Source organism: Rhodamnia argentea, chromosome 4, assembly GCF_020921035.1.
Source record: "Rhodamnia argentea isolate NSW1041297 chromosome 4, ASM2092103v1, whole genome shotgun sequence".
NCBI lineage: Eukaryota > Viridiplantae > Streptophyta > Magnoliopsida > Myrtales > Myrtaceae > Rhodamnia > Rhodamnia argentea.
Genome location: NC_063153.1, coordinates 20,688,890 through 20,716,339, shown reverse-complemented (window position 1 = coordinate 20,716,339; position 27,450 = coordinate 20,688,890). Strand labels below are relative to the sequence as shown.

Here is a 27,450-nt window from a genome sequence, read left to right as displayed (position 1 = left end):
TTGGACCCAATGGGAAGTAATCTCATACTCCATTAGGCAAGACGTCGCTAAAAGACATCTTTCATCCTTGTTTATCTCACATATGCAAAGAACGCCCCAATGATTGGGGCCCAATCTGATGTACAAGATCCAATGATAAGCCCACGAAAACTAAGATTAACAGTGTAGTGTGGGAGACGACAGTACCGAAATTTTTCATCCTCAAGCGATGTTTTACGAAAGAAAAGGCATGAATCTTTGCAAGCGAGAGTTGATATGCAAGACATGACATCCGACGCATGCATCGAATGGGTCATAATACGCAAGCCATTATGTGCAGAAAGACTGTCATTGGAGTGTCTGCTAAGTCGACATGATTCACACTAATGTTATATCATGTCCCAATTAACGACAAGCATGTTCTTTTGCTCCTCTCCGAGGAAATAGTCAGCCTTCGATGCTGAGATTGGAAGGTGAGGGAATACTTCGCTATTTCGTCACAACAAAAGTGGCACGGAGATTGGATATCATGACTGGACATTCTCCTTTCTCGTCATACTCAGCAAACTCACCTCCTGATAAGTCGATATTCTCAAATAACGTCCCCCCCAACTGCACAAAAGAAAATTTAGAAAGTGAAAAATATGAGTTGACCATTGACGGGGAGCATTTCTTTTCCTCCTCTAAACATGTTTTGAATGCAATTTGTAGAATTGATCAAATAAGCAAATGCTCTTTACTCATTACTGAGTCTGAGACGACAGACAACAACAGATGGCAAGGAGGGATATGATGATCAATGTATATAATTGTTGACGTGCCTAAGAGTATGCACACAGAGTAAAGCAACTCAAAACATATCTGGACTCTCAAAGGTGAAAGAATCAACATAGTCGATAATAGAACAAACAAAGTGAACACCCTTGATACTATTGGTACTATTGTATTCAAGGCATGGTCTAAAACCCGGCAGACATCCAATTTGTCAACTCAAGTCAGGGATAAAAACTGATTGGGCATATAAAGCATGAGGCTTAGCGCAAATTAGGAGTTCGATACAACACTAATAAAGCAACCCTATGATCACCCTTTTTCTTCGGACCTCATAAGTCACACCAAAGGATCAGGTCTGCAGACAAAAATATAGTCAAGAAAATAACACTCCAAAAAACTTCAATTATTTATCTGTGACAAAACTGTGGTCGTAACAAATAATTTGTACCCAAGATCAAGAGAAATAGACAGCTGTGCTCCTTGCATTGCTCCCTTATCACATGAAGACCACATTATAGGAACAACATCAACGACATCAACATCAATATCACCTTTATCCCAAACTAGTTGGGGTTGGCGGTCGATAAACCCAAAAATAAATAAAATAAAAGCAAGACCGATTGAGGAAAAAGAAATAATTATATAAAAATAAAAATATATAAATATATATAGGGAAAAAGGACTAAAAAGAACAGCCTAGAACATAGGAATTCTGCCCCTCCACAATGCTAATAGCTTCCCTCCACTCCGTCCTAAGATAGAAAGACCACATTATAGGAACATAAGAACATAAACATGCACATATAGGATGACATAAATCATTAATAACCTTTGACAACGGTGACAGCACGCTTCATCAGCAGCACAATGCACAGAGAAAAAATCATATCCAATTAATCATCTGGTTAAGAGAACTTACAGATTCAGCTTTCCAAAGACCGAGAAAAGAATATTCCAGGGGTTCATAGCCTCTGCAGTCAAATAACATCAATGGTGCGAATTTCCCTGATTCACTGTCTTCCAGTGTCAGTGGCCGACCTTGGCCAGGGATCATTGTCACTGTTCCCCCCCTCTCGCAGAACTTGCACTGTGAAGGAAAGGAATACATTCAGAGGATTATCAGCAAACTCAGATGAATCAGCCGAAAGAACTGAATGATCCACTTTGAATTCAAGGACAGTCAAATAGTCAAACTACCTAGATTGATAGCAGGAATTAATTGATAGATGAATTACTACATTTGAGGCTTTGAGCAAGCAAACAACTACCTTTTCACCACAAATCCCTGAGAACCCTAACCTATTTGACAGATGATCGCCTCTGCACTGTGTAGAGATGATACAGGGGGAGTTACCTTTTGAACGAGATGAGTGGTTCCCTTGCTATTAGGAATCGGAAAGCTTTCCCCCAGCGTCAGACATGTTTCTTTCTGAGTTACCTCACCACACCTCCCGCATCTCAGCTGAAAACAGGATTATCAGCAAACAAGGTAGACACAATTCGAGTGTTAGAAGTGAAACCGCTGTGAAGGAGCAAATCCGGTTCACAATGTAGACATTGTGTCTGTTTGATTGAGTTAACCCCATCTTCCTTTTCCCATGCTCGCGCGACGTACAATATCATCCTCCTTATTAATTAAGGATGAGATATCATCAGATAAAATTTCACAATAATAGTTTCAAACGTTGGCGACTTCAGGTACATTACTCAGTTCCCTACAGGTTCTAATACGAGTCAACAAGCATGATCGCCAAACCTAACTTATCCACACACATCCGCAGGAACTACTTGTTAAGAGAATCATCGCGATAGGTACGGACCAAGCTTGAGCCAGAGCAAAACGAGGCGAAAAATTGAAATGCGCACAGAAAGGCAAGCAAGCAAGCAGGCAAACTTGACGACAATAATCCGGAAAAATGACCAGCTGAAACCAGAGCGATCATCGGCTCGGAGCAACCATAAAATCATCGCAAAAAGGAGGATAATCAGCAGGACTCGACCGAAATGAGAATCGGGAGCTCTGCGATGCACCAGCGGTGAAATTCACGCCAGAACGACGAAATCGAACCGGGAGAACGAAGACGAAGACTGACCTTGAAGAAGTAGGAGAAATTGGGATCGTCGCAACCGTTCTCAGGCTGGAGATTGGTGAGGTTCTCGAGTTCAGCGGTGATCTTCAGCATGTAGTTCACCATTTTTCCCTTCGTTCCTCTTGAGCTTCAACAGCTGAACAATCTCTCTCTCTCTCTCTCTCTCTCTCTTTGCTTGGAAATGAAGAGTGGGTGCTTTCTTGCTCCCACGGAGAGTCGTTCGTCTCCCTCCTCACTTCTTAAGTCTCTCCCTATACTGCTCCGGGCGGAACCTCGGGGGCTTTCTGGTGAATTCCAATTGTTCTGGGGCATTCTTTGAAATTCCAACTGTTCTTTTTCGCCGTAAAATTTGACTTATAGCACTGGCAAAAGAAAAGAAAAGAAAAAACAAAAAGAAAGCTTACTTATATCACTAAAGTGTTCAATTAAGACTTTTAATTTTTTTTACAAAGTGTCTCGATTTAATTTTTCTCTTTCTTAACTCTTTTTTTCTATAAATCGTGCGGTTTATACACTTTTACGTTTTCTATTCATAACCACCTCGTCATTGCTACGTATAATTAATGAAATGTAGATTTTCACATAATTTTTCATAATCGTTTAAAATTTAAACAACACTAAATTTTGATGAAACAGTAAGAGGTATATTTTTCTTTTGAAAAGTTTAAACAAACAAGCCGCGTAACATAGATTAGGTTTTACGACAAGAAGAGGTTTTCTTTTTCTTTTTCTGTTTTTTGGAGGGCGGTTGTTTTGATTATATGCTTTTATTATGTTACAAGTCACTGTGTATGTTACGTGCTATGCGTAGATTGCGAAATCATGCTTTCTCTATTCACGCGTCCCCACTCCCAGGCCCCTTGAATGGTCCCCTTTTTTTTTATTATGAGAACAAATATAAGCATAATGTGACTTCTTTTATTAAATAAAATAAATGGTTATTAAAAAATATTTTTATACATATATGGTTATATGTATGCCTTCTTAATTTTTTAAAATTCTAATGAACATCTAAACGGGTGAAAAATAGCAATGCAGATATAAAAATAGATACAGGCACAGGAACATTGATCCATGAAAAATTAACAGTAATGGACACCCTTAGATGTGTGGAAGAAGTGAGGAAGAAAAGGAGAAAAAGAGGGAGAATGGAGATCATGGAGATAAGAGGTGGGAGAGTGAGAAAGAGAGATAAAATGAAGGTGGGAGAAATGTGAAAATTACAGCATTGACCTCTTTATTAAGTGAGTAATAAAAATTTACCGCGGGTAGTTTGCTGTAATGGATGAGAAACTCTCTCCTCTGATGGCATTGAGGACCTGCATAAGTGCATAGAAAAATTTTCTAGGTTGATGAGCCAATGAGATGTGTTTATCTGTTGTTTGAATGAGTAATTAGTCATCCATGGCGAAACTTCATGCCACTCGATTATTGAATTTTTTGTCCCAATTGAAGGCAGGCACGGTATTATAAGTTTTGAATGACAAAAATTAGTCGAATCGTTTTCTATGAATTATGAAAAACAACAAATTTAGATTGGGAAAAACGACTTATGTCAAAAAGGAAATTATTTTGTCCAATTTCTTGCTATGCTTTCGAATGAGAAGAATAAGTGCCTCCATATATATTTCCCAAAGAAAATTTCAAGTAGGAAACTAAACTACCCTCATTTTATCAAATAAGAATTTGAAGTGACAAAATCGTCTTAAATAAGGACTTTTGGCCGGTCGGTGAGCATGTGACTATTCCAACCCTCGAAAAAGAGACATTTTAGTAAAAAAATTATAAGTATAGTTTTTTTTTTACTTTTCTTTTTTTGCCTCCCCTCCCTAGCCATTGAAAGCCTTAGGCGAGGGCCAACCCTTGCCCTCGCCTGGGCTAGACAAGCGAGGGCGACCCTCACCAACTAATGAGGGCAACCATCGCCCTCATCCACCAAGCCCAAGTGAGGGCGACCCTTGCCTGACGCTAACAAGGGCAACCCTCACCCTCACTTGATTTGTGGAGGGTCATCCTCCTAGCCAAGGCAACCCTCCCCCGAGTTTGGTGACCTCTACTAGCCCAGCAATTGTTGGCGAAGGGAAGAGGACGAAAATGCCCTTCGACCGGCGAGGTTGGATTTTTTTTTTTTTAGACCGATATGGTCACTATAGATCCTCATTAGAAATAAGGTCCATTTCAAGTCATTATTTAAGATGATTTAACTACTTCAGGCCCTTATTTTATATAAGATCCACTTCAAACACTTATTATAGAAAACGAGGACATTTGAGATCCTTATTTGGAATTTTTCATATTTCCTACCCCTTATCAAATATTTTCTAATTTTTCCTCCATAAGTCTTATCTTATTTTTTCATAGAAATCTTGTCTATCATCTCTTGATTAGATGCTCTTTTTCTTCAGCATTCCCAAGATACACTATGATATATAACATTTTACAAATACGACTTCTTAATCTCTTTCCTACTTTCTTTGTAATCACTATTACTTTTAAGGGATTACATAATAAATAAAGATTGTAGACCTAAGTAAGTCTTTAAATTATTTCGTCTAAGGCTTCATCCGCATCTCGGGATCCCTAAGATATAAAATAAATAGGGAGTATTCCTTGTTATAGGGGGAAAAAAAAGGATATGATTGATAATTAAGAATACGGGGTGTGTGGATACCGATATTTTAAAATAAGGAACGCATCCGTAAAGCCCACCGTCCTTGTATATCAAATAAACAGGCCACATATATTTTAAATTTTTCCCCATAAGTCTTATCTTATTTTTTCATGAAAATCTTGTCTACCATCTCTTCATTTTTTTTTTTCTGGGGGTCGAATATCACCTCTTGGTTAGATGCTCTTCTTCTTCAACATTCCCAAGATACACTATCACATATAACATTTTACAAATATGACTTCTTAATCTCTTTCCTACTTTCTTCGTGATCATTGTTATTTTTAAATATTACATAATAAATAAAGATTACATAATTTCATTTTATTAATCATTGCAGGTGCATTTATTCGGGGAAAAAATAAATGACTTACATGATATTTTCTTTAAAAAGATTGCTCATATCACTTATAAAAACAAATGAATGAAAAATATCTCAATTGTATATAAATATATTTAGTCATAAATTTCTGTCAATTATCAAAATATTTTTTATAAATTAATTATTTCAAGCTATTAAAACAGCCAAATCCTAGCTTAAACTTATCCCGAGAGCATGTAACGTGCGACCACAGGGTTGGCGGTTACCGTACGCAAATATAGTACGTGCCGCACCGGAACCCAGCCAATATTTTCCGCTAGATTCCTTTTTTTCCCCTGGGCTGTTGCTCATAAAACAGAGAGAGATTCACAAACTGCAACGAGCTTCCAAAACAGTTGCGGTGTTGCTAACTCAATTGTCACTTCGAAGCAACATTTGATCAGCTTGCTAGAGAGAGAGAAATGGCGTCTTCCACACCTCCTCTGGCCCAGACGCAGGTTCCTCTGCCTCCGGACCCCGGTAAGCCCGTCTCCGATCATTATGTGAATTCGCTGCTTTCGCGAAGTATCTGGCTGGATATTCGTCTCGATTTCGGGCGTTGAGCTCTTGAGTTGAACCCTTCGTTGTGGAGTTGCGAGGTTGGATGTTCTTCCGTTTCTTGCCTGGTTGATTCTTCTGCGTTGCCGGAAGGAAAATGTGATGTGATGTGGTAGTTTTCAGATCGCAAGAAAATTGCTTGCGACGGAGCTCTTGAGTGTAAAACCTAATCTGTTGACCGCTGAAACCGCTGCTTAAATCCAGTTGGCTATTTCTGGCTGCCTTTGACTTGGTGATTTTTTGTTAGTCTTGTGGAATTGTGCTTGTAGACGGGCAATGGGAAAAGTAATTCAAGAAGCTGGCTAAGGCAATGGTGTATTGGGATTTACCTTGAGGCTGATTGATGTAAAGAAATAATTAAATTATGTAAATATGCAGATTGTAGATTATATAGGTGAGGTGTTTGCAATAGAAAGTAAATTTTTATCTTGTTTTGGCTATCTTATAAGCAAGAAAGTGGGATTTATTTCGTTTTTTCACTTGTCTGTGTAAAAGCAACTCGTTCGATATTTCTTTGGCTTCCAAGAGTCTGCATTTCATTGAAGTATAAAGGTGGAGAAATTATCAATACATAGTAATTGGTGGAAGGAAATCATACGTTTACACCCTATCTCACATGCAAGCCGAATAAGAATTCAAAAGAATAATTCAATTGCTTAAAATAATTGGTGGAGGGAGACTATGCATATTTGAAGAGCATATAAACCCCGTAGACTTGTGTGGGGTACATAAACACATAGAATGATCTGCTTCTTTTTGCCTTTTCATGTGCCTTTTACAGGACCGTTGCCTATCTATCATATCTATGTTTTCTTTGTTCTTACGCACCTACAGCTTTTAGGGCAATGTTGAATGCTTTTTTCATCTTTTATGTTGTTGAATTAAGTTGCTTCAAGTGCTGATTCTTTCTTTCCTACTTTGTAGTACAAAGTGTTTATTTCTTACCTGGTATCAGAATAAGTCTGCTTGTTGTAGTTCTATCAATCGCATTACCTAATTGGAATACGTTGTCACATGTCATTTATACGATGAGATCTATTTCATCGATCAAATTTGTTCACATTCTGTAGGTGAAAAACCTGTAGAAGACGGAGCTCAACTTCCATTGGTTCCCATTCACATTGTTACTTGTGCAACTCAACTTCCAGCTGAATTTCTGGAACCCTCTTCTGATAGGCAATTAGTGATTGGTTTTGATTGTGAGGGTGTTGACCTATGTCGCTATGGCAAGCTTTGTATCATGCAGGTATACAATGTTGACGTTTCATTAAGACATCCAGCATCATCCATCATATATAGAGTAATGATCACCATCAAACATCAACCACACGATTTGCCTTTTCACCTTTTTGATAAGGTGTAAATATGAAATCACCAATGCTTCTCTTTACTATAGACCCCTTATCACCTATATTAGAACAATAGATAAGCATAATTTACAGGACAGATGGTTTGCAAAGAGGATAGAGTCACATAATTAAACTAGGATGTAACAATTGGGCTCAGGTTGTGTCAATGTTCAGCTAATAGGTTATATAATTTCAATATTCAATGGCAGAGACAGAGAATGATATGTGTGTGTACATACACAGAACGTCTGATTTTGTCCTAAGTGAATGTATGAAGTAATGTGGTAGGTCTTGTCCACTGCAGAAATAATTTTATATGTCCAGTTCATATATGCTGTTTAGAAGCAATTGGATCCTATTTTCCATGCTGTGTTGCTTCCTTAGTCTCTTTCTGCTCATTGAATGTTGAATGTCCTTTAGGTTTTCATGCTTGTAATCGAGTAGAGTTTCCAATAGTTCCACCCAAGAACTCATTTTATTGGAAATTAGAGTTTTTTTCTGATGATTCAAGCATCGTGTAATCTGCAGCTAGCTTTTCCAGATGCTATATATTTGGTTGATGCCATTCAGGGAGGTGAGATGCTCATGAAGGCATGCAAGCCTGCACTTGAGTCTACGTACGTCACCAAAGTTATTCATGACTGCAAACGAGATAGTGAGGTCTCTAACTGGTTTTATTTGCTTTTGCATCTCAGCCACTCTCACATACATTATGACACACAGTTCTTGTGCTTGAACATTTTATTTTGTAGGCTTTGTACTTTCAATTTGGCATCAAATTGAATAATGTTGTGGATACTCAGGTGAGCATTTCGTATGAAATTTTAGTCTTATGGTAGATTTTGTCTTTCGTTTATGCAACTTGATGCAACAATTGATTGAGGAGTGAGCACTTAAGTTTATAAAATTATTGGGAATAACAAATTGTAGTGATTTAAGCAGATTGCTTACACCCTTATAGAGGAGCAAGAAGGAAGGAAGCGATTGCCCGATGATTACATATCTTTTGTCAGCCTTCTTGCAGATCCACGTTATGGTGGTATAGTCCATCTTCCGTTGTTGCTCTGGCTCTTACTTTTGGTCTGGGGGCATACTTTTTTGTATGTTCTAGGATCACGAAAAGTACTTTGGAACAGAACTCTATGGTTTACTCTTGTCTGCCTTCAACTCTTATGTACTTAACGTTTATCTGAGTGAAGAATGTGGGGAAGTACTACGGTGTTCTTCTTTGCTTTTGTTTGTTTGATGAGTATCTTGATCACTCATCTATGCTTCTCACATGTCAATGTCTATGGGAACTACAATATCAAATGACATCCAATTGCACATCATGTGGGTTGTTTTAATTTCTTCTTCTCTGGCTTTGATACAGGCATATCTTATCTCGAGAAGGAAGAAGTTCGTATCCTCCTTAGGCAGGTGAGTTGTCAGTATTTGATTAGTTGTAGTCATTGTCTGGAAGCCAATTGTTTTTGGCCTTCGCACTCACTCCTCTAGGATTGGATATCTGGTTCAGTTTTCCTTCTTGTGAGCTGTGATGCATCAATAATATGCTACAGTAAATTATCTTTGTTGTTGGAGATTGCTTTGAGCTTTTGTCGCTACCAGTGCATTGCTTTTAGATCTGACCATGCTCAGAGATTCTAGTTCTGGTATTAAGGATATTCAATGACAGTGAGGTCAACGGAGAGATTGTTTTACTTTACCTACAAAAGTTGTTGCAATCACAATTTTCCCTCTGCAAAATGGAATTATTAGTTGTTAATTAACTCAGCAGCAGTGTCTATCCTTTCCAAATGCTGCCAAAGAGAATTTTGAATGCTAACTATCATCTGACTAGTGATCTGATCCACTGGCATACTCACACACTATCTGCTGAGTTACATTATGGAGTTCGTAGGCAGAAGCCAAGAGATGATGCTTTTTTAGTATGGTTCATTAGCTCAGAGTACATGGCCAGTTCAAAAATAACTCTGGTTTCAACAAATATATAAAGTTGCATGTTGGTGATGATTCTCATTTGTATAATAGCTCCAGTTGCTCTAACTATGTTTGTGACTACTAATGTGCTCTTTTTACACAGGCGCACGATGTGGTTAGGGCAAAATATTCTGTTTCCTTTCACTAATGTGCGTATTTCCTTTACAGGACCCCAAGTTCTGGACATACAGACCACTGTCTGAAATGATGATGCGTGCAGCTGCAGATGATGTTCGATTTCTTGTTTATATCTATCGCAAGATGATGGAGAAACTGAATGCTCGATCCTTGTGGTATCTGGCAGTTCGTAGTGCTCTGTATTGTCGATGTTTTTGCATCAATGACAACAATTATGCCGATTGGCCATCTTTGCCTCCAATTCCAGGTTTAAAAATTACAGATAAAATTTTTTTGGACGAGCTTTTGTTTATTCTGTATTTTTTTTAGACTGCTAGATGCATTGTGTGGGGAACTAGGGCTTGCATTTGTTGATTTTGTCTCCCCATCCTTCTAAGTTATTCGATGGGTTTCTGCCGGTATTTAATATGCTTAGAGTTAAGATTGAGATGGGGAATTGTCCAAAAGATAGAAGGTTCGTGCAACTTTTTTTTTCTGTTGAATGACTTCCTGAGGTGCTTTTTCGGAGCTCAATGAAGTTAACTTGGACAGTGTACTGGTTGCGTAACATGACTGGCATAAATCAAAACCATTGCCATTAATGTCTTCTTCAAGTGACATTGCTTCTACATTGCATGGTTGCATCAAATTTAAGTTCCAATTTTTCCTAAAGGTGCAAATGTGCAATATGGAGATGTTACTTTAGTTTAGTGCTATGTCTTTATCGAGATAATTATGAAGGTGCCGCCTTTTAATTAGGCTTGTAGAAATTTCTTCCGTGGATGTGCCAACGTGCAATTTTCACTTTTCAATGCTAATATTTTATTTTTCAACATGAAAATAATCATCGGATTTTGTTGTTAATGACTCAGGATGCATCACTTGCAGGTGGCATAGTATTACAAAAATGATTTAATATGAGAATGTTAAAATAGTTTTGTACTTTGAATGGTAATACAAGAGCCTTGATTCGAGGACTAATTTCAGATTACTCACGTGCAGATGACATATCAGCAGAGGGCAATGCTCCAGAAGAGGAAATCCTCTCTGTTCTTGATGTGCCACCCGGAAAGATGGGACGTGTTATTGGCAGGAGAGGAGCGTCTATTATGTCTGTTAAGGAATCTTGCAAGTAGATCCCTCTCTCTCTCTCTCTCTCTCTCTCTCTCTCTCTCTCTGCATGTGTGCGCTGTCGTGACTCTGTTCTGTTGAAAGTACATGTCTGGTTTTCCTTAACGCTGTCTTGTTTTGACAGTGCTGAAATCCTGATTGGAGGTGCCAAAGGTCCACCTGACAAGGTTAGTTGCCAATCTGCTACGTATATTCACTGTAATGTTGTTCAATTCGCTTCAGGGAGAAATCGCATTGAAGCTTTTTGGTATGATCTGTTCTGACAACTTCCTCCTTTAATAACAGGCGTTTTGCTATATATAACAATTATGCAAGTTTCTCAGGTGGTTTCATTTTGGTGTAGGTATTCATCATAGGACCAGTAAAACAGGTGAGGAAGGCAGAAGCCATACTGCGGGGGCGAATGATGGATCTGTAATGAGAGATGGCAGTTGCATTGCTTCTCTTATCCATCCTCTTCACTATCCATGACAAAATCGTGGCTTCCGTGGATATTGGAATTGGCTGTTGAAACAATTGTGCTTGTTCTCACTAACTGTACAGTGAAATGCTTCAGTAGCTTTTCTCTCACACCTTCTCAATTGTATGGCATACACATTGAATCCAAACTGCGCTTCATTCGGCAGTTGCTCCATAATGCGCTAGCTTCTGAATGGAATTAAAATTCTACAGAGTATGAGATCCGATTGGCATTTTTATCGCTTTTTGAGGTAGTAAAACGACGTCATCCAACACAACTTATAGATTTCGTGACTCCATGCTTTAAAATACGGACTTTTTCAGCTGTATGGAGAGCTGTTTTTGATCCCACCACCTATGTCTAGATGCCAACTACTTCTTTCTTTTGGCTCAGTTGTCCTCTTGCATCTCCTGTTACGATTACAAAAAATCTGATGGCCTCTACAATCTTCCATTGTATTACAACCGTGTTAATCAATGCCACTATGCGACAGAGAACCGATATTTTTATAGCTGCCATAGCGGCACTTTTCCAAACTCATTAGAGAGGGGAAATCCTAACTCAGAAATGAAATGTCCAGGCTTATATTCTAGTGGTTGCTTGTTTCTATTGTAAACCTCTAATTCGGTATCACATTCCTTTACTGGGTTGAAACTGAGCAGAGCACCATTGACTCGATCGTTGTAGCCACTCCATAAAACTAATAGCCCACAGAACTCAACACCCGTTCAGTTCACACAAGTTACCTTTCCACGGCATTCAACAACTCTCAATACTTACAATATCATAACAGAAATGCTGTTCGGTGTCCGCACTGAAGAAACCTCGAACAATTTCTCTTGAGACAACATACTTTTGGTGAATACTCAAGACAAAAAATGAGAAATCGAACTAGAAAAAGAGGAGAATGGACAAATTATTTCTTGAAGCTACCATACTGAGATTGGCTCGCAAAGCTTGAGAAGAAGTCGTCTCCACCGGTCGCCTGTGACGACGTGAAACCTGACATACCAAGGCCAGACCCCGTACCCATGGCTCTTCCCATGTAAAATGAAGTTGGGGGACCCTTTTGCCTTTCATCGGAACCATCACTTAGCCCACCAACTACACCCACATCTGCAAGTGAAACCTTCTTGGCTGCAAGTTTGTTTGAGCAAACAAAACATAGCCACATTAATAGGCTTGCAGACACTTCCCAACCACAGCGTTTGTATTATAGTACATTAGGCATAAGTTGCAGCCTGCCGTGGGTGCACAAGTGTACTGAGTACAAGAGAGGGGAAACAGACATTCTACAATGTATATCATCATTTTTGCTAAGCCAAGAAGTTACAGCAGGAGACATTTACAAATGGAAAAATGTGAGCCTGACACAGAAAATCACAACATGATAATGAGCCAGACGACTGACTTTTGCTAGAAACAATTAAAAGATGTTCTTGCTCCCCCAACAGGACACAATGACTAGAAAGAATTCACAAAACTTCAGCATTTGGATAATTTCTATTCCATGACACATAGATTGCTTCTGTAAACAACCCCCGATAATTCGAAGGATTGCTAATTAGACCAGGTGCATCTATACCACACAGTTACTTTTGTAGTGTAGGTTGAACGTGTAAGAATCGTAAGATATGAGGCCAGGGAACAAACGCAATGCGACAAAAAGAGCTTAGATATGCTTACGAGCAGATATATTAAGATCAATCAGTCCACGGCTGAGGGAATCTGCCCAAATTCCAGACTTGACATTGAATGCATCCTTCCTTGGTTGGGGATTCGAGATAGCTGAAGCATTCTTACTTGAGTCACTCATGTTGGAATCATCAGCAGTGTTTTGGGAAGGTCCTGCTGATGTTGAATCAGAACTGAAAGTGAATGAGCCAAAAGGATCAGAGCTGTCAAAATTGTTCAGTGGAACAGCAGCAAATGGATCCACTATAGGGTTAGTGGGAACAGATTTTATGGGCTTGGTTTCAGGTTGAGTAACCGGAGTTGGCACAGCAAAAAGGTCAACTGATGCAGAAACTGCAGAAGAGACAGCAGGTGCAGAAGTAAATAGATCCACCTCAGTCTGCAATAAAAAAAAATCATATTAAATTCAACACATGCAGTTGCCCAAAAGGATTCAAAGTGCCACAGACATTTATTCTGCTCTGCACAACCCAAAGGTTAGTTCAGGACTGAGCCTTCTATTGAATATGGACTTCAGTACACTTCAGATGCACGAAACTAACAAGTAAATGAAATTAGCACGCTTTTGGACAGGCTAGCCATATTGAAATATTGAATAAAATGCTAGCTGAGATTTCAGTTAACATTGACAGTATTACGGAATCAAATTACATTAAAACATTATCTTGTGACATGATGCGAACAATCAGATTGGCATTGAGGGGGGAAGGAGGGAAAGCGGGATAGCAGGGGGATCAAATTCTTCCTTGGGGCGAAGGGATAGCAAAAGTGAGTTACAGAGCCAGTAGTAAGCAACATCAGATAGTCCACAAATTAAAACTCAAGAGTATTTCACCTTCTTCTCAGAACTGGCTGCCGATTCTACTGGAGGTGCTGAAACAAAACTGGCATCAGCAAAAAGGTCAACCTCAGATGAATTTTCATTCAAGGGAGGAGCATTAGTGGGAACAGATATTGGAGCATCCAACAGATCTCCAATCAAGTTCTGCCCAAAAAGATCTGCTTGGTTTGCGTTTCCAGCACTGGACTCTGCAAAAATTTAAGCTACGTGTTTCGTTAAAAGCAAAACATAAATTTGCTCAATGGCCTCTCTGATGAGAGGGACGTTCATTCATTCAACAATAAGATGGGCCAAGAAATAATACCATGCTTGAAGCACAACAATAACAACTTTAAACTATATTCAATCTTCAACAAAACTAGTCCGCAGCTAGCAGACAAGAGGATGCTCTCACGACACATGCGAGTTATCATATTAATTTCCGATGATTACAAATCATGGATCAATCAACTGGCTGCCGACGTCAGATTGTCGAACTCTCAGTCCCACATTAATACCCCCAATTTAGTGAAAAATGCTCGATTGACAAAATATATTCTTCTGTTGAACTCAACTAGGGAAGGATGCAGCTAACACGCAAAAACAGTTTCTAGGGTAAATAAGCAAATTATGCTTGCTTTGGAGAATCGACAGACAACATGCGAAAACATAAGGAAATTAAATTAGGAAGAAATAGGACATACTAGATGTGGAGGTTCCTCGAGGATCAAAATCATCATCGCCGTTGTCATCATTAATTGGTGGGGCCTTTGAACTTTGCAAGGGAGCAGAGTCTCTTGGTGATTTTGATGCAACAGATGACTTACCATCTTTGCTGCAAGAGCATGTATTCAGAGATAACCAAATGCCAAAACATGACAGCATGGAAAAGAATGCAGGAAAAGCATTGCTAAATGACCTGAGCAGTGAAAGACTTGGAACGAAATTGATACAATGACCATCACACAAAAACCATGTCTAACCTGCTAGAGCGTGCAGACCCCACGTTCGCCATACTCCCTTTCTTCTCAGTTTTCCCCCCTTGATCTGCCTTTCTATAAGAACCCTGTTCCTCTCTATTATCATCTTTATAACTGTCACTAAACCGGTCACCTTCTCGGGTATTACTTGCACCTTTGTAACGATCACCAGTGTCAAAGCTACTGCTACCAAATGAAGCACCACCAGATTTGCGTGATATTCCCGTAGACGAGAGTCCAAAGTACCTATTAGGGGCATACACATAGTTTATCCACTGAATGTGGTCCATAAATGAATCTCAAAAGGGTATGAGGAAAAAATGCATTTCAGTGGTTCAAGGAAATCTCACTTGTCCCGGTTTGCTTCAGCTTTGTTTCTTACTTCCTGTATTTTATCTCTATTGTTGAGAAGAGCAACAATGTTTTCAGCCTTCTTCCTCACATTAATGCCCAGATCCTTCCCACTTGGCTCAACATATTCAAAACTTGAGAGAGACTGCACCAGGTAAAGAAGATAATTTAAAGAAATATAAATGACAACCTTCCCTTCTCCGACATATGGCACAAGAAGTGTTCTCGATAATATTCATGGTTATACCGAGATTTGGAAGGTATGTTCAATAATGTCGTCAACTGCGCGTTCTGAACCATGTGCCACCAAATACTCTACAACAGCCAATGCCTGAAATCAGGCAGAAGAAAATACTGTTACTATACATCAACACCCCACTTGAAATGAGAGAACATCAGTCAAAAGATTGAAGAGGAAAAGAAGATGGAGTTAATGGGAAAAAGTGAAGATTCAGCCAACAAAGATGACAACCCTGACTTGAAGTATTTGCCCCACAAGGTATGTAAAAACTTTCATGAAAGTGGTGATTCTACCTTGTAAACATAACGCCAATCCTTTCCAGTCTCGCGCACTCTCGTCCAAAGGACATTCATGACCATTTGACATTCCGTGCTGAAATAGTTGACAAAAAGTAATTCTTTAAGTTAAACTATTGCAGTCAATAATTACTTGAAAAACAAATAATTCTCTTTCACCAACCATCAAGTATTAAACTATGCTAGAAGAGCTTTAAAAAGTGTAAGTTGTGAAGAATTACAATTTCTTAGTAGCTTGTGCAATCTCTGCCAATGCAGAACCATGAGGACCCCACGGTTCGTTGTCTGTAGCATCCAGTACCTTTTTCACCAAAGCCCGTGGAATCATGAGTCAAAATATGTATGCATTCACAGACTGGACGTTGTAATGGGCCAATAAATGCTTATTGAAGCACAATCAATTCCATCCAGCTAAAAAGGTTTACAATGTTGATAGTGACTTTTAATCCACATTCCACTAACAAGTGAACAGGACGTTCGGTGATTTCACAGCAGAAGAAACTCCAAAGTAACAGGATACTGGGTAAGAAGCCATGCTCTTAGCAGAGGACAGAACTAAAATTGAACGCATGATGGACAATTAGTTAGATCCTGGCACCTTTCTAGTATGCTCTTCGTCTCAGTATCTTGTGGATGCTATGGTTAAAAGTTGAATGAAATACAATTTGAGGCCAGGAGTGGCCTCTTCAAAGGATGAAGCTCATTGCCGAGAAACCTGTCGAAAAGTTGAATCTTGGCCCAAGACCAGAACATTTTTGTGCTTTTTCTGCTGTTCCAGCTATCAGCCAGACCATGTAGCATACTAGGACTTGACTCACTGCTTCTACAGACCTCTTGATGAATTTTTAACTTATGAAATAAGGTATGAAGACAAGCAAATGAAACAAGGAAGAAAGAAGCTCAACCAACAGCTGCATAAGATGTGATAATGCCATTAGCGTTAAGGAAAACAACCATGCAATAATTAGATATCAATTTTAAGAGAGATATAAACGCCATACAGCATCACTAATTTCACAAGCATGCTGCCGAAGGACAAAGCTAGTTTTAGCAAATTAGGAACTGTAATGATGCTTAAATAAAAAACTAAAGCACCCAACTTCCAAATCCCAATGGTAAGTAAGCTACGAATTCCAACTGCTGAACTTAATTCAATTTTCCAGAGCACTCACGCATTCCTTTTTCCATGTTGAGGATTAAATCTACACATTGAGCACCATCGACACCAACATTTGCATCCCCAAACACATGAAATCTTAAACATTTGGCATCCAAGCTCAGCCGCCTAGGTCAAAGAAAAGCTAGAAAAATCTTCTGCTCGCGAAACAATATGCTCCACAAAAGATTATGCCACCTACCTTCTGTTCGATCTCAGGGACCTTCAAGACCTTCAGATTCACCTCTCTCTTTCTGCTCAAAGGAAAACAGAATCAACCGACAGAATGACGATGGCATTGCGCCTAATCCAGCTTCGCGAACGAAAGAATTCACATCGACGGCAGCGGTTTAAACGCAAAAAGAAAACAACAAGGGGAATCGAAGAGCTCACATTTCTCGAACCGTCTGATCGAAAACCTTCATAAAATCCATGGCGGACCTGCATCAACCAGAGGAAGAACACGGAGGTGAGGAAACGATCGCGGCAGCGAACAGATCTTCGAAACGATGAGCCGCGAATCAATGCGGAGTATTGCGGATAACGTCAGATCCAAAAAAGGGGAAGAACCCAAAAAAAAAAGGGAAAAAAGAGAAGCAGCTTTGAGTTGAAGAGGAGAAAAACTACGAGTTTCAGATTCAGATCTCCGGTTCGGTGCTGACGAAGGAGGCGAGACAACGGAGTTCTTCGTTTGTGGTAGGCTGATATTCACATGCCAAGCGAAGCAGCTGGGGACGATGGTGATGATTAAATAAAATTCCTCCCTTTTTATTTCGTTTTCATTTTCCTTAAGAACACCTAAAGGCTAGAGTAAAGAATTTTAGGATGCCCATGTCAACACTTCTACTTTAAAAATCAACATCTAAAATTTTATTTATTTTATTTTAAAAAATGGCTTCAAAATTGTTTCTGACGTAATTTTTTTTCCAAAAGAAAAAAAATAAAATTACGTAATTAAATAGATTTATGCCCCAAAAATTTTATTACCAAACGGATTTCTGCTCCAAAAATAATGTTAACAGAAATTCCGTTCCAAAAATATTATCTTACGCATCCTTAGAATTAATGTCATTAAAAATTTCAAATTGATTTTTGATAATACAATTACTCTAAATTAATTTTTGCCTTGCAAAATATTTAAAATCGATATCTTCGGTTCAATGTACACACCTTTAGAAGTTTGAGATATGACATGAAAAGTGATTTGGATCGAGGTTATTGGAGCTTTTCGTATGACTAAAATTAGGTTGGTTATCAATTAATGATTATTTGGGAGACTAATTCGAATAAATGGGTGATGAGGTATTGGTTTAGTTTTTTTGGTTGTAGTAACCCGAAAATTTAATGTTCGATCAATGACGTGCTAAAAGTTTTAACGAATGCAATCAAAATCTCATATTTGTAAAGTTGATGCAATCAAATTTCTTCGTTAATTTTGTTAAATTTGATTAGCAAAAAATATTGACATGATTTTTTTAAACTATACTAAGATAGGTGGCGCCACCGAGGGCCACCTAGATAATTTGAAAATTTGAAGGAAAAATAGAAGAAAATGGACAAAAAATAAAAAGAATGCGAATTTAAAGAGAGAAAAAAAAACCTAAAAATTGAGCTAAATAATAAGAAAGCGGAGAGAGAAGATGTGGTGTTCAAGGATGAACAACATCGACGGCAAGGGTGAAACCTTGGTCGACAAAGGTTGGCGACAACTAATAATAAAAGAAAAAATATATCCACAATCTATGTAACCAAATTGAACGGAATTAATTCAAAGACTTAATTGCACAAATTCGATAAATTTTATTATTTAATTGCTTTATGGCTCAATTGCAAGCGATAGATTTTTTAGAACTCAAGTGCACTTATTCCCTTTCTTTGTTCTTTTCTTTGATCAAGTAAATATTTGTCCCAACAATTGCCTATTTTCAATATAGTCCCTATATCATATGTTTTTTTTCCGGAAACAATTATAATTTATCACCTCGTTACTTTATTATATCCATGTGGGAATAACGTTTGTTCCGTTTTTCTTTATTATTTCCGGGTGATAAGACGATAGATATCTATTTGATCAAGTCAAGGGACAAAATTGACAAAATTATTGTGTCCCAAGAAATATCAATTCTCGAAGAACTACAAATTGGGGATTTTGTTTTTTTTTTTATATGAAAAATGTCCAATATATTATGTTTTATCAAACCGTTTCAGATAAAAAAAAATTACCTCTACCCAAAAAAATTATTGGGTAGTCAGGGCGGGGTAGGTCTGTTTATAGTCTTATTTTTACTCCTTGTTACCATGATATAATATTGTATTCGTTTTGGAGATCCAATATCGACTTGTTGGTCACACGAATTGGACTTACAATTACTTCCTCTTCTCCCCCCCTCTCTCTCTCTCCCTCCCGCCAAACACCCCCCCTTTTCATTTCCCCTTTCCCCCCTCTCTTTTATAAATACGAGTTGTTGGGTAATTATGTCGAGATACATACGTGAGTTGTATTAGAAAAATTACAAATTAGAGAATTGATGTGATGTGGCACACTTAATATATTAAAATTCACCTATAACTCATTGACCTATAACTCATTGACTTAGGCGGGGTTTGGTTTAATTTTTCCAAAGCCCATTAGAGTCCCAAAGCTCCATAAGAAAACTGCAGGGCGTTTGACAATCACTTTCAAGGGGTTTTGAAATGAAAGTTGACCTTGGGAATACTGAGTTATGATTTTTTCTTCCAAACCTACCCTCATTTATTTTTTCAAATTTCAATTGTGCCCCTCATTTTTTTGTTATATTATTTTTTAAATAAAAAACCCAAACCCTAGGTTACTACTGTCGACCAACCAAATTTTCGGGCCGGTGGCCGAGGCCACGAGGGGTGAGGCGAGCCCAGGCGACCTCGACTCAAGGCCATAACCCTAGGGTTTGGATTTTCTTTTCTATTTTTTCTTTTTTTTATTTAAATAAATATGGTAAAAATCCTCTTTGTAAATTTATTTTGCCAAACACTAGTAAGAACAATGCTGGTTTTTAAAGGAATTTTTTACCAAATGTCATTTGCATTTCCTCAAAGCTCCTTAAGTTAATGGTATTTGCATTTCCCCAAAGCCTATTTCCAAATTTGAACCAAACTCATCCATAAGTTTTTGAGTAAAGATAAGTTCAATTGGTTTATATTAACGAGTTCGGATTTGGGCTCAATCTTGAAAATCTACCTTACTACCTAAGGGTGGGTTTGGTTCAGTTTTTCCAAAGCTCATTGGAATCCCAAAGCCTCTTGGAGAAAATGCACGGTTTTGGCAACCATTTTCAAGGGGTTTTGGGATGAAAGTTGGCCTTGGGAATGCTAAGTTGTGATTTTTTCCGCCAAACCTACCCTCACTTATTTTTTCAAATTTCAATTTTGCCCCTCATTTTTCTGTTATATTATTTTTTAAATAAAAAAATCCAATCCCTCGGTTACGGCCGGATGACAGCCAGATTTGCGGTCGGCGGCCGCCATGAGTGGGGCGACCTTGGCGGCCATCACCGGAGTTGCTTGGGGTCGCGCGACCCAAGCGACGATCTCTTGAGGTCTTGCGACCTCAAGTCTCGTTGCCGGGATCGTGCGATCCAATTAACGGCCGTCGGGCATTGCATGACCCCAGGCGATCGCCATCGAGTGTCGCACGACCCCACAAAGGCCCTTGCCCGAGTCGCGCAACCACAACGGCCGCTAGGGGTCACTCGACCCTTGGAGGCCTTGGCCTACGGCCGCCAACGAGCCGTAACCGGTTCGCCGACCACCGTAACCCTAGGGTTTGGATTTTCTTATTTCTTTTATTTTTTATTTAACTAAATATGTTAGAAAGCCCTTTGCAAATTTGTTTTGCCAAATACTAGTTAGGTCAAAGCTGTTTTTCAAAGGATTTTTTTACTAGATGCTATTTGCATTTCCCTAAAACACTTTAAGCTAAAGGTATTTACATTTTCGAAAGTCTATTTTCAAAGTTGAATCAAACCCACCCTAAAGCCCCTTGGAAGAATGCTAAAGCATGCAGCTTTCCCACAACCAGCATTTCACCAAATGTTAAAAGATTTTTTTCCTTCCAAAACTACCCTTATCAATTCCCTAATTTTATTATTTTGCCTTTTTAGTTACTGCTCATCTTTTTCACATTTGAGGAGGCTAGATCTAGTGGGTGAGAACCACCCGAGGTCATACAACCCCAGGCAACGGCGCTTAAGGCACCGCGTGACCTTTGGCAGCGGCAGCCTGAGGTCGGGCAACCTCACACGATGGCCTTTGGCCGATCCGGTAAAAGGTTTGAATTTTTTAATAAAAAAGTAAAAAATTACATTCAAAGCCCCTTTGCAAAGTTATTTTTACCGGACACTATTTAACCCAAAGCTCATTTCCAAATGAGTTTTTACCAAGCACAATTAACATTTTCTCAAGCCCCTTTAATTTGAAGGCATTTGTATTTCCCAAAAACTCATTTGAAATGTTGAATCAAACCCATCCTAAATATACTGGAATTGTGTTAATTTAGTCCTAAACCTTTCATGTTTTGTCAATTGAGTCAATTTGATCAATTTACAAGGCCTCAACGCCTTGGGCGAGCGCTAAAGCCCTCGCCGACCCTTGGCCGCCAAAAGAAAAAGGTAGAGGGAGGAAAAGAAAAAATAAATAAAAAATAAGAAAATTAAGATATTATTAAAAATGACCACATCAACATCGGTCTCGCCACGTAGGAAGGCCGACGTTCGCATCAACGATTTCCAATTAAAATTGGCGGGATGGATTTAATTGGCAAAACATGAAAATGTTTTGAATTAAAATGTTATAATTAAAAAGTTTAAGATTGAATTGGCACGAGTGCAATAATTTTATTGACTTTTTTTTTGTAATGTTCCCATTTCATGGCAAAGTCGATATTATGTCGGGATGACTAGACACGATTATTGTCGTTCTTCTCCATTGTGAAGTATAGAACGCGATTAAATATTTTTTAGGAGAAAGGAAATAAATGAAGTCAAGCAAGTGGTTTTATAGAGCAAGAGTATTTGGAAGTGATCTGTTTTTTGAATAATGGTAAAAAAGAATGTGTTACATGGGCCTTACTTGGCTTATCACAAAAAAGACCCAAGGGGCTTGGGTCTATGGGCCTGACTCATCCCAGGCCCAAAAGAGGGCACGGCCCGTTACCCAACCCCGAACATATGTACCTCTTGATTCTAATTGCATCTTCCTCAATGTGCTGGCTCACCGCCGTGCTAAAAATATCTAGGGAAAATCACACAAATAGTCCCTAAACTTTGACTCAATATTCAATTTCGTGCATGGACTTTCGATTTGTTCAACTAGTCCCTAAATTACTAGCAAATGTTCGATATAGTCCTTCCGTTTGTTCAAATCGTTAACCGATGACGTGGGCCATTAATTAATGACGTGGAGCTAAGTTGGATTACTAAAATCGATTACGTGAACCCGAGTTATCATAGACTTTAAGAAAGAAAACAAATTAGGGTTTCCACTCCGTCACTCCCCTGCAACCATCCCCACCATCATTGAAGCGACACCATGAACAGCTTCACTCACTTCCAATTACTCCTTCAACACTCGTCGACCCTCCTCGTCCCTTTGATATTCTTGAGCCCTTCTTCTCTCGCGAGGCCTATCGAAGCTCCGATGCGACAAGGCCGGTGGATTCAAACGGAGCGAGCGACAGCGAGCCAACGAGAAAGGGAGGAGGACATGTAAGGAAGCGAGAGTGATCGCGCACAAGTGGTGTTGTTGGTGGATTTGTGGGCTCCGACCGTCAATTCGGATAACATCACGTCTCAGCTGTTTGCGTTTCTCGTACCTCGGTTCTCGTACTTCGATCGTGTTGAGGCCGATACCAACGATGATTCGGATCTTAGGTTTTGAAGGGCGTGCTCGAACATTGAAGAGCTCGGGTTCGGTATCGTTTGAACACCGGATTGATAACACGGAACCGACTACCGTGATATTGCTCATGATTTGGTAATGGAAGAAATTGGCCGTTTTCTCGCTCGATTTTAACATTTTCACCTTTTGCATACCAATTATACCAGATCCCCGAGGACTCCGGCACCAAAAAAAGCAACAAGACATGCAACAATTAGAAAGAAAGAGAGCAAGAAGTGGAGATGGAGACTCAATTTGGCACCTGAAGTTGAAACCCGGTGGCAAAAGTGGCATCGGTGAACGAGAAGGAACATAATGAACAAAGGGACTTTGACCATCCTAGTGCTAAGGAGCAGAAGCGAATCATTTCTGATTTGAATCCTCAATTCTTCTCTCTAGCAGGTTGTTTTATGTATGAGTTTGAATTCATGTTTGAAGGAGAGAAATAGTGATCATGTTGTTCCTAAAGCTGGTTGTTTTCTTCGTGGGAGTTCGAATTCAAGCTGTGTTGTAGGAAAGAAATTTGTTTTTGACCGAAGCGGATGAAGATTTGTGTTCAAGAAGGGGCATTGAGCTATGCGTAGTTGGCGATAGAGGGTGTAATTAAGCAAGTTTAGCCAAGTCATGTTTGCCTTTTGCTATAGATATGTTGCAGCATGTAGTTGGCAGTAGAGGGTGCAATCAAGCAAATTTAGTCAAGTCATGTTCGATTGTTGCTATAGCTGCATAAGGCTGCAAAGGGAAAGCAAACATAACAATGGAGCCTAACATATGTACAAATAGTGCTGAATAATATCCTTGGAATGAATTGTTAGTTTGTTTTTATGCATTGTTTGATCCAATTGTATGCAACCATGGACCTCAATTGTCTTGGAATAGAAAGCAATTCAGTGTTATTATATGCTTTCTGGAGCATTAAAAACAAAATCAGCCTCACTGGAAGTTTTCCTTTCTCTGTATTGAAACCTTGATATATCAAACACTCCCTCGATATCAAACTATTCTTGTTGGACCACCATTCATTTAAACCTTTATTGACACCCATTTTTCTAAAGTAGCAATGGAACGCAACAAAATTTTACCAACAAGTTTTGTGCAAGCCATCTTAAACACTTCAACTGCTTTTCTTTTCAAATGTTGAATGTACTACAAAAAACAAAAAGCTCTTGTCCAGGATGCCTGTACTCTTAATAGCATCATTGCTCATAATGCTTTTGCTCTTAACAAAATTTGTGCTCTTAACATCATCATTTCCCCATCTTAAACACTTCCAAAACTACAAAGAAATGAACTCCATTTCTTATCTTAATTTCAAGAGTACAATATCAACAAAAAGTGCTAGAACTAATCCTACTTCCAACTCTTCAAACATCTACTTCCGGTCAATTTTCGTCTTTCTTGGAGATCCTGTTAATCCAACACTTCCAATATCGTTCAAATGCTCTACAGCTTGTTTCCGTTCGTCTTGCTTCTTTTTCATAATATTTTCCTTTTGCAGCTAGACAAAATAAAATCATCAATCAGTCAAATGTCACATCTTTACATAACAAGAAGTTTACTACCATAAAGCCATACCTCTAGTTCCATTGTAGTGATAATTTTGTGAGATGCTCTCTCCACCTTCTTAACAATGACCACATCATGGTTGGTATTTTTTCGTAGAGAAATGACTTGAATACCTTCCAGTCCGGACTATAAGAACAACAATACTCAAGTTGAAATGGCACTTATAATTATTCTAGTACATAATCCGATGTTAAGAGTACCTTTTGAGCAATGTTATGATGGATCTCTGTGACAAGTGGGTTCGCTTCTGTTTGTTTGACTTTCTCTTCATCCTGTTCATTAAGAAAATGAGGTAAAAAATATTGACATAAGAGACTAAAGACACTAAATAAATAAACCTTACATTTTCCTTTTGTTTCGATGAAAAATTTCTTGAGTTATGACCTCTCTTGAAGCACAAATGGCATGTTATTTTTGTGCCTTTTCTTGACACTTTAAATCCATTTTTAGATTCTCCTGCATCTCTTATCCTTTTATGTTTAGGTCTACCGGACATAACCCGAGGCGTTGGTGCCACCAAAGGTTCTCTATCACTGGAAGGCCAAATGCTATCACCATTCATTGCTTTCAAGTAATGACTGTATGTCTTTAAATAGATATCCTTCTTATACCAGTGAGCGACAAAAGTTTATATCTCCTCCCCTTTGAATAGAATAACACAAATTGCATGAGGGCATGGAATCCCACTCAAGTCCCACGCCCTGCAAGAACATGAGTTGTTTTGTATGTCCACTACAAATTTATCGCCCCTGTGGCGCACTTCAAATCCATCTTTTCCATTCCAAAGCACATGACAAAATGCACTTTCTTTTTTATTGCCTCCTATTTTCTCTAATATCCTTGGCGTGATGTCCCTTTTCCATCTTTGACATGCATCTCTTTTCTCATGCATTCTTCTCACCATCTTCTCTCTAATATCCTCAAGCATAGATATGATAGACATATGTCCGGCTTCAAGTATTGATCCATTAAATGCTTCTGACAAGTTATTGTCCACAATATCCGACTTGCATATGGTTTTAAAGTAAGCCTTGCACCAATATTTTGGAGCAATCCTCATCAAGTCGGCCTTTCCAGTCTTGCTCATCTTATTTAATTCCTCGAGCTGCTTTTCAAATTGTGGGATCGTAGTTGACTTGGCACACATCCAGAATTGCTTGCGGCAGTCGTTTCCCCCATTCTTCTTGTGCCGGTTTGCATAGATATGTCTTGCGGATCGTCGGTGCTCAGCCGATGACATCTCTTCCTCCAAGACTTGCACAAGCCCCTACAACGGAATACATGATATCATCATTTATACAATGAGATACCAACACAGTACACATGAAAAAATACAAAATAAAGGAACAAGATAACATTACTTTTTGCTGATCCGAGATCACTATGTATCCCACACTGTCCTTTGTTCTAAGATCACACTTCAAAATCTTTACAAACCATCCCCATGAATCCTTATTCTCGACCTCAACAACAACCCATGCAGTGGGGGTACATTTGGTTATTTGCATCCCTCCCAACAGCAGTTAATAACTCACCCTTCAACATTCCTTTTAAGAAACACCCATCCAACCCTATCAAAGGTCTACAACCTTCACGGAATCTCTTTCTTACAGCATCAAAGCAAACATAAAATCGTTGAAAGATGGGTCTTGAATTTGATGATTCTCTTATAAACTTTACCTTCACAGTATTTCTAGGATTCCTATGAATAATTTATTCACAATAATTCCACAACCTATTGAACTCATAGAGTACATCCCATTAAGTTTTTCGATTACCATCAATTTAGTCCTTCTACACTGGGATATAGTAACGTCTAAGCTCATTTGCTCTCACACAATTTTCTTGAACTCTTGCAACTTCATTGAAGGAGTTGCCCTCCACAAGCTTATATAATGTTTTGCCATATACGTGGATGTAAACCTCCTCACTTGGAAGGACCAAGAGCACGTGTGCTCATCCTTAAAAGTTTTCACTAGAAACAAACCCGTCTTGTTATCTCTTGCTACATAAATTAACCGCTTACAATTTTTAGCCTTACATTTTGCCCTTACTCTCACCTTGTTATTCTTGATGAAATCAATGTTAACTCTTCTAGTAGCTGTGTATTTGCTAATAGCTTCCTTGAACCGCTTAGGGCCATCAAATACCATATTCGGTGCGAAGTGAGGTGTCTCTGTGGTTTCATCATACTGCGCATGTGTGCTCTTCCTTCTAATAGCCTCTTCTAGCTCTAATTCTTCTTCGGTCTCATGACAAAGCTCCAATTAGGGTCACTTGAGTCAAAGTATTCAGTCTCAAGCTCAACATTATCTTCACAATAGCTTGTTGTAGTCTTTTTCCTCCTCTTTTTTTGCACTACTTCAACATCTATTTCACTAGATATATCCAGCAACTTGGCAACTCCATATGCATTGTCTCCCTTAAAAGTTTTAAGTTTTCCCCTAGCAACTTGAAGTTCTTCTTCTTCATTGTCAGATAACCATGGGACCTCAAAAAAGTTCATCATCCTCTTCAATTTCATGATTTCCCCCATCAATAGGCATTACAACTCCCTCATCTTCTTCTACATTCATCAATCCGTCAACTAACCCAAGATGAATGTCTTCACCATGTTCAATGAATATCTAACATGTACATCTCACACGTACCATCAATATTCACCCAAACTTCCATCAAATCCAGTACCGAAGTGTCATCTTCAATTAATCTCAGACCATTCTCAAAATTCTTCCTCGGCATTAAATAGTGGAGTTTCTCAATATTAGAATAACCCATATCTTGTACCAAATGCAAAATCTCAAAGTAGCTCGGTTTGTTTGAATCATAAAGCCACTCACTACTATGACCATCAACATACTCTATTATTCTATCACACACAAACCTACCCCCAACCCATAGAGTGAATCGGAATGTCTCATCAGTCATATAAATCTACAAAAAGTTACACATAAAAATCAGCTAA

At 38.8% G+C, this 27,450-nt stretch overlaps 3 protein-coding genes across 6 annotated transcripts; 1 reads left to right on the top strand and 2 right to left on the bottom strand.

Annotated features, from left to right (window-relative positions):
• Positions 1-286: 286 nt before the first annotated feature.
• Positions 287-3,058, bottom strand: LOC115741116 (CXXC motif containing zinc binding protein). The gene is made up of 5 exons (XM_048278336.1): positions 3,009-3,058; positions 2,847-2,975; positions 2,108-2,215; positions 1,673-1,840; positions 287-591 (listed from the first exon to the last, which is right to left on the bottom strand). Exons 2-5 carry the CDS (start codon positions 2,946-2,948, stop codon positions 469-471), a joined length of 501 nt encoding a protein of 166 aa, XP_048134293.1. The 5' UTR covers positions 2,949-2,975; positions 3,009-3,058; the 3' UTR covers positions 287-468.
• Positions 3,059-6,196: 3,138 nt separating this feature from the next.
• On the top strand, positions 6,197-11,752 carry LOC115741112 (exosome complex exonuclease rrp6). The gene is made up of 10 exons (XM_030674835.2): positions 6,197-6,352; positions 7,501-7,676; positions 8,308-8,439; positions 8,532-8,582; positions 8,722-8,818; positions 9,152-9,198; positions 9,928-10,144; positions 10,879-11,008; positions 11,132-11,174; positions 11,351-11,752. Exons 1-10 carry the CDS (start codon positions 6,295-6,297, stop codon positions 11,423-11,425), a joined length of 1,026 nt encoding a protein of 341 aa, XP_030530695.1. The 5' UTR covers positions 6,197-6,294; the 3' UTR covers positions 11,426-11,752.
• Positions 11,753-12,199: 447 nt separating this feature from the next.
• On the bottom strand, positions 12,200-17,758 carry LOC115741111 (clathrin interactor EPSIN 1). 4 transcript variants are annotated; one of them, XM_030674832.2, is made up of 12 exons: positions 17,634-17,758; positions 17,400-17,447; positions 17,209-17,260; positions 16,072-16,151; positions 15,848-15,926; positions 15,561-15,644; positions 15,313-15,458; positions 14,966-15,208; positions 14,687-14,817; positions 13,998-14,191; positions 13,154-13,541; positions 12,200-12,604 (listed from the first exon to the last, which is right to left on the bottom strand). In XM_030674832.2, the coding sequence occupies exons 2-12, from the start codon at positions 17,438-17,440 to the stop codon at positions 12,384-12,386; spliced, it is 1,659 nt and encodes a 552-aa protein (XP_030530692.1). In that variant the 5' UTR covers positions 17,441-17,447; positions 17,634-17,758; the 3' UTR covers positions 12,200-12,383. The 4 variants fall into 4 exon arrangements, with proteins under 4 accessions (XP_030530692.1, XP_030530694.1, XP_048134290.1 ...); XM_030674834.2 differs by having other exon boundaries at positions 13,154-13,543; positions 14,003-14,191; XM_048278333.1 differs by having other exon boundaries at positions 17,400-17,521; positions 17,634-17,749.
• Between the last annotated feature and the right edge of the window lie 9,692 nt (positions 17,759-27,450).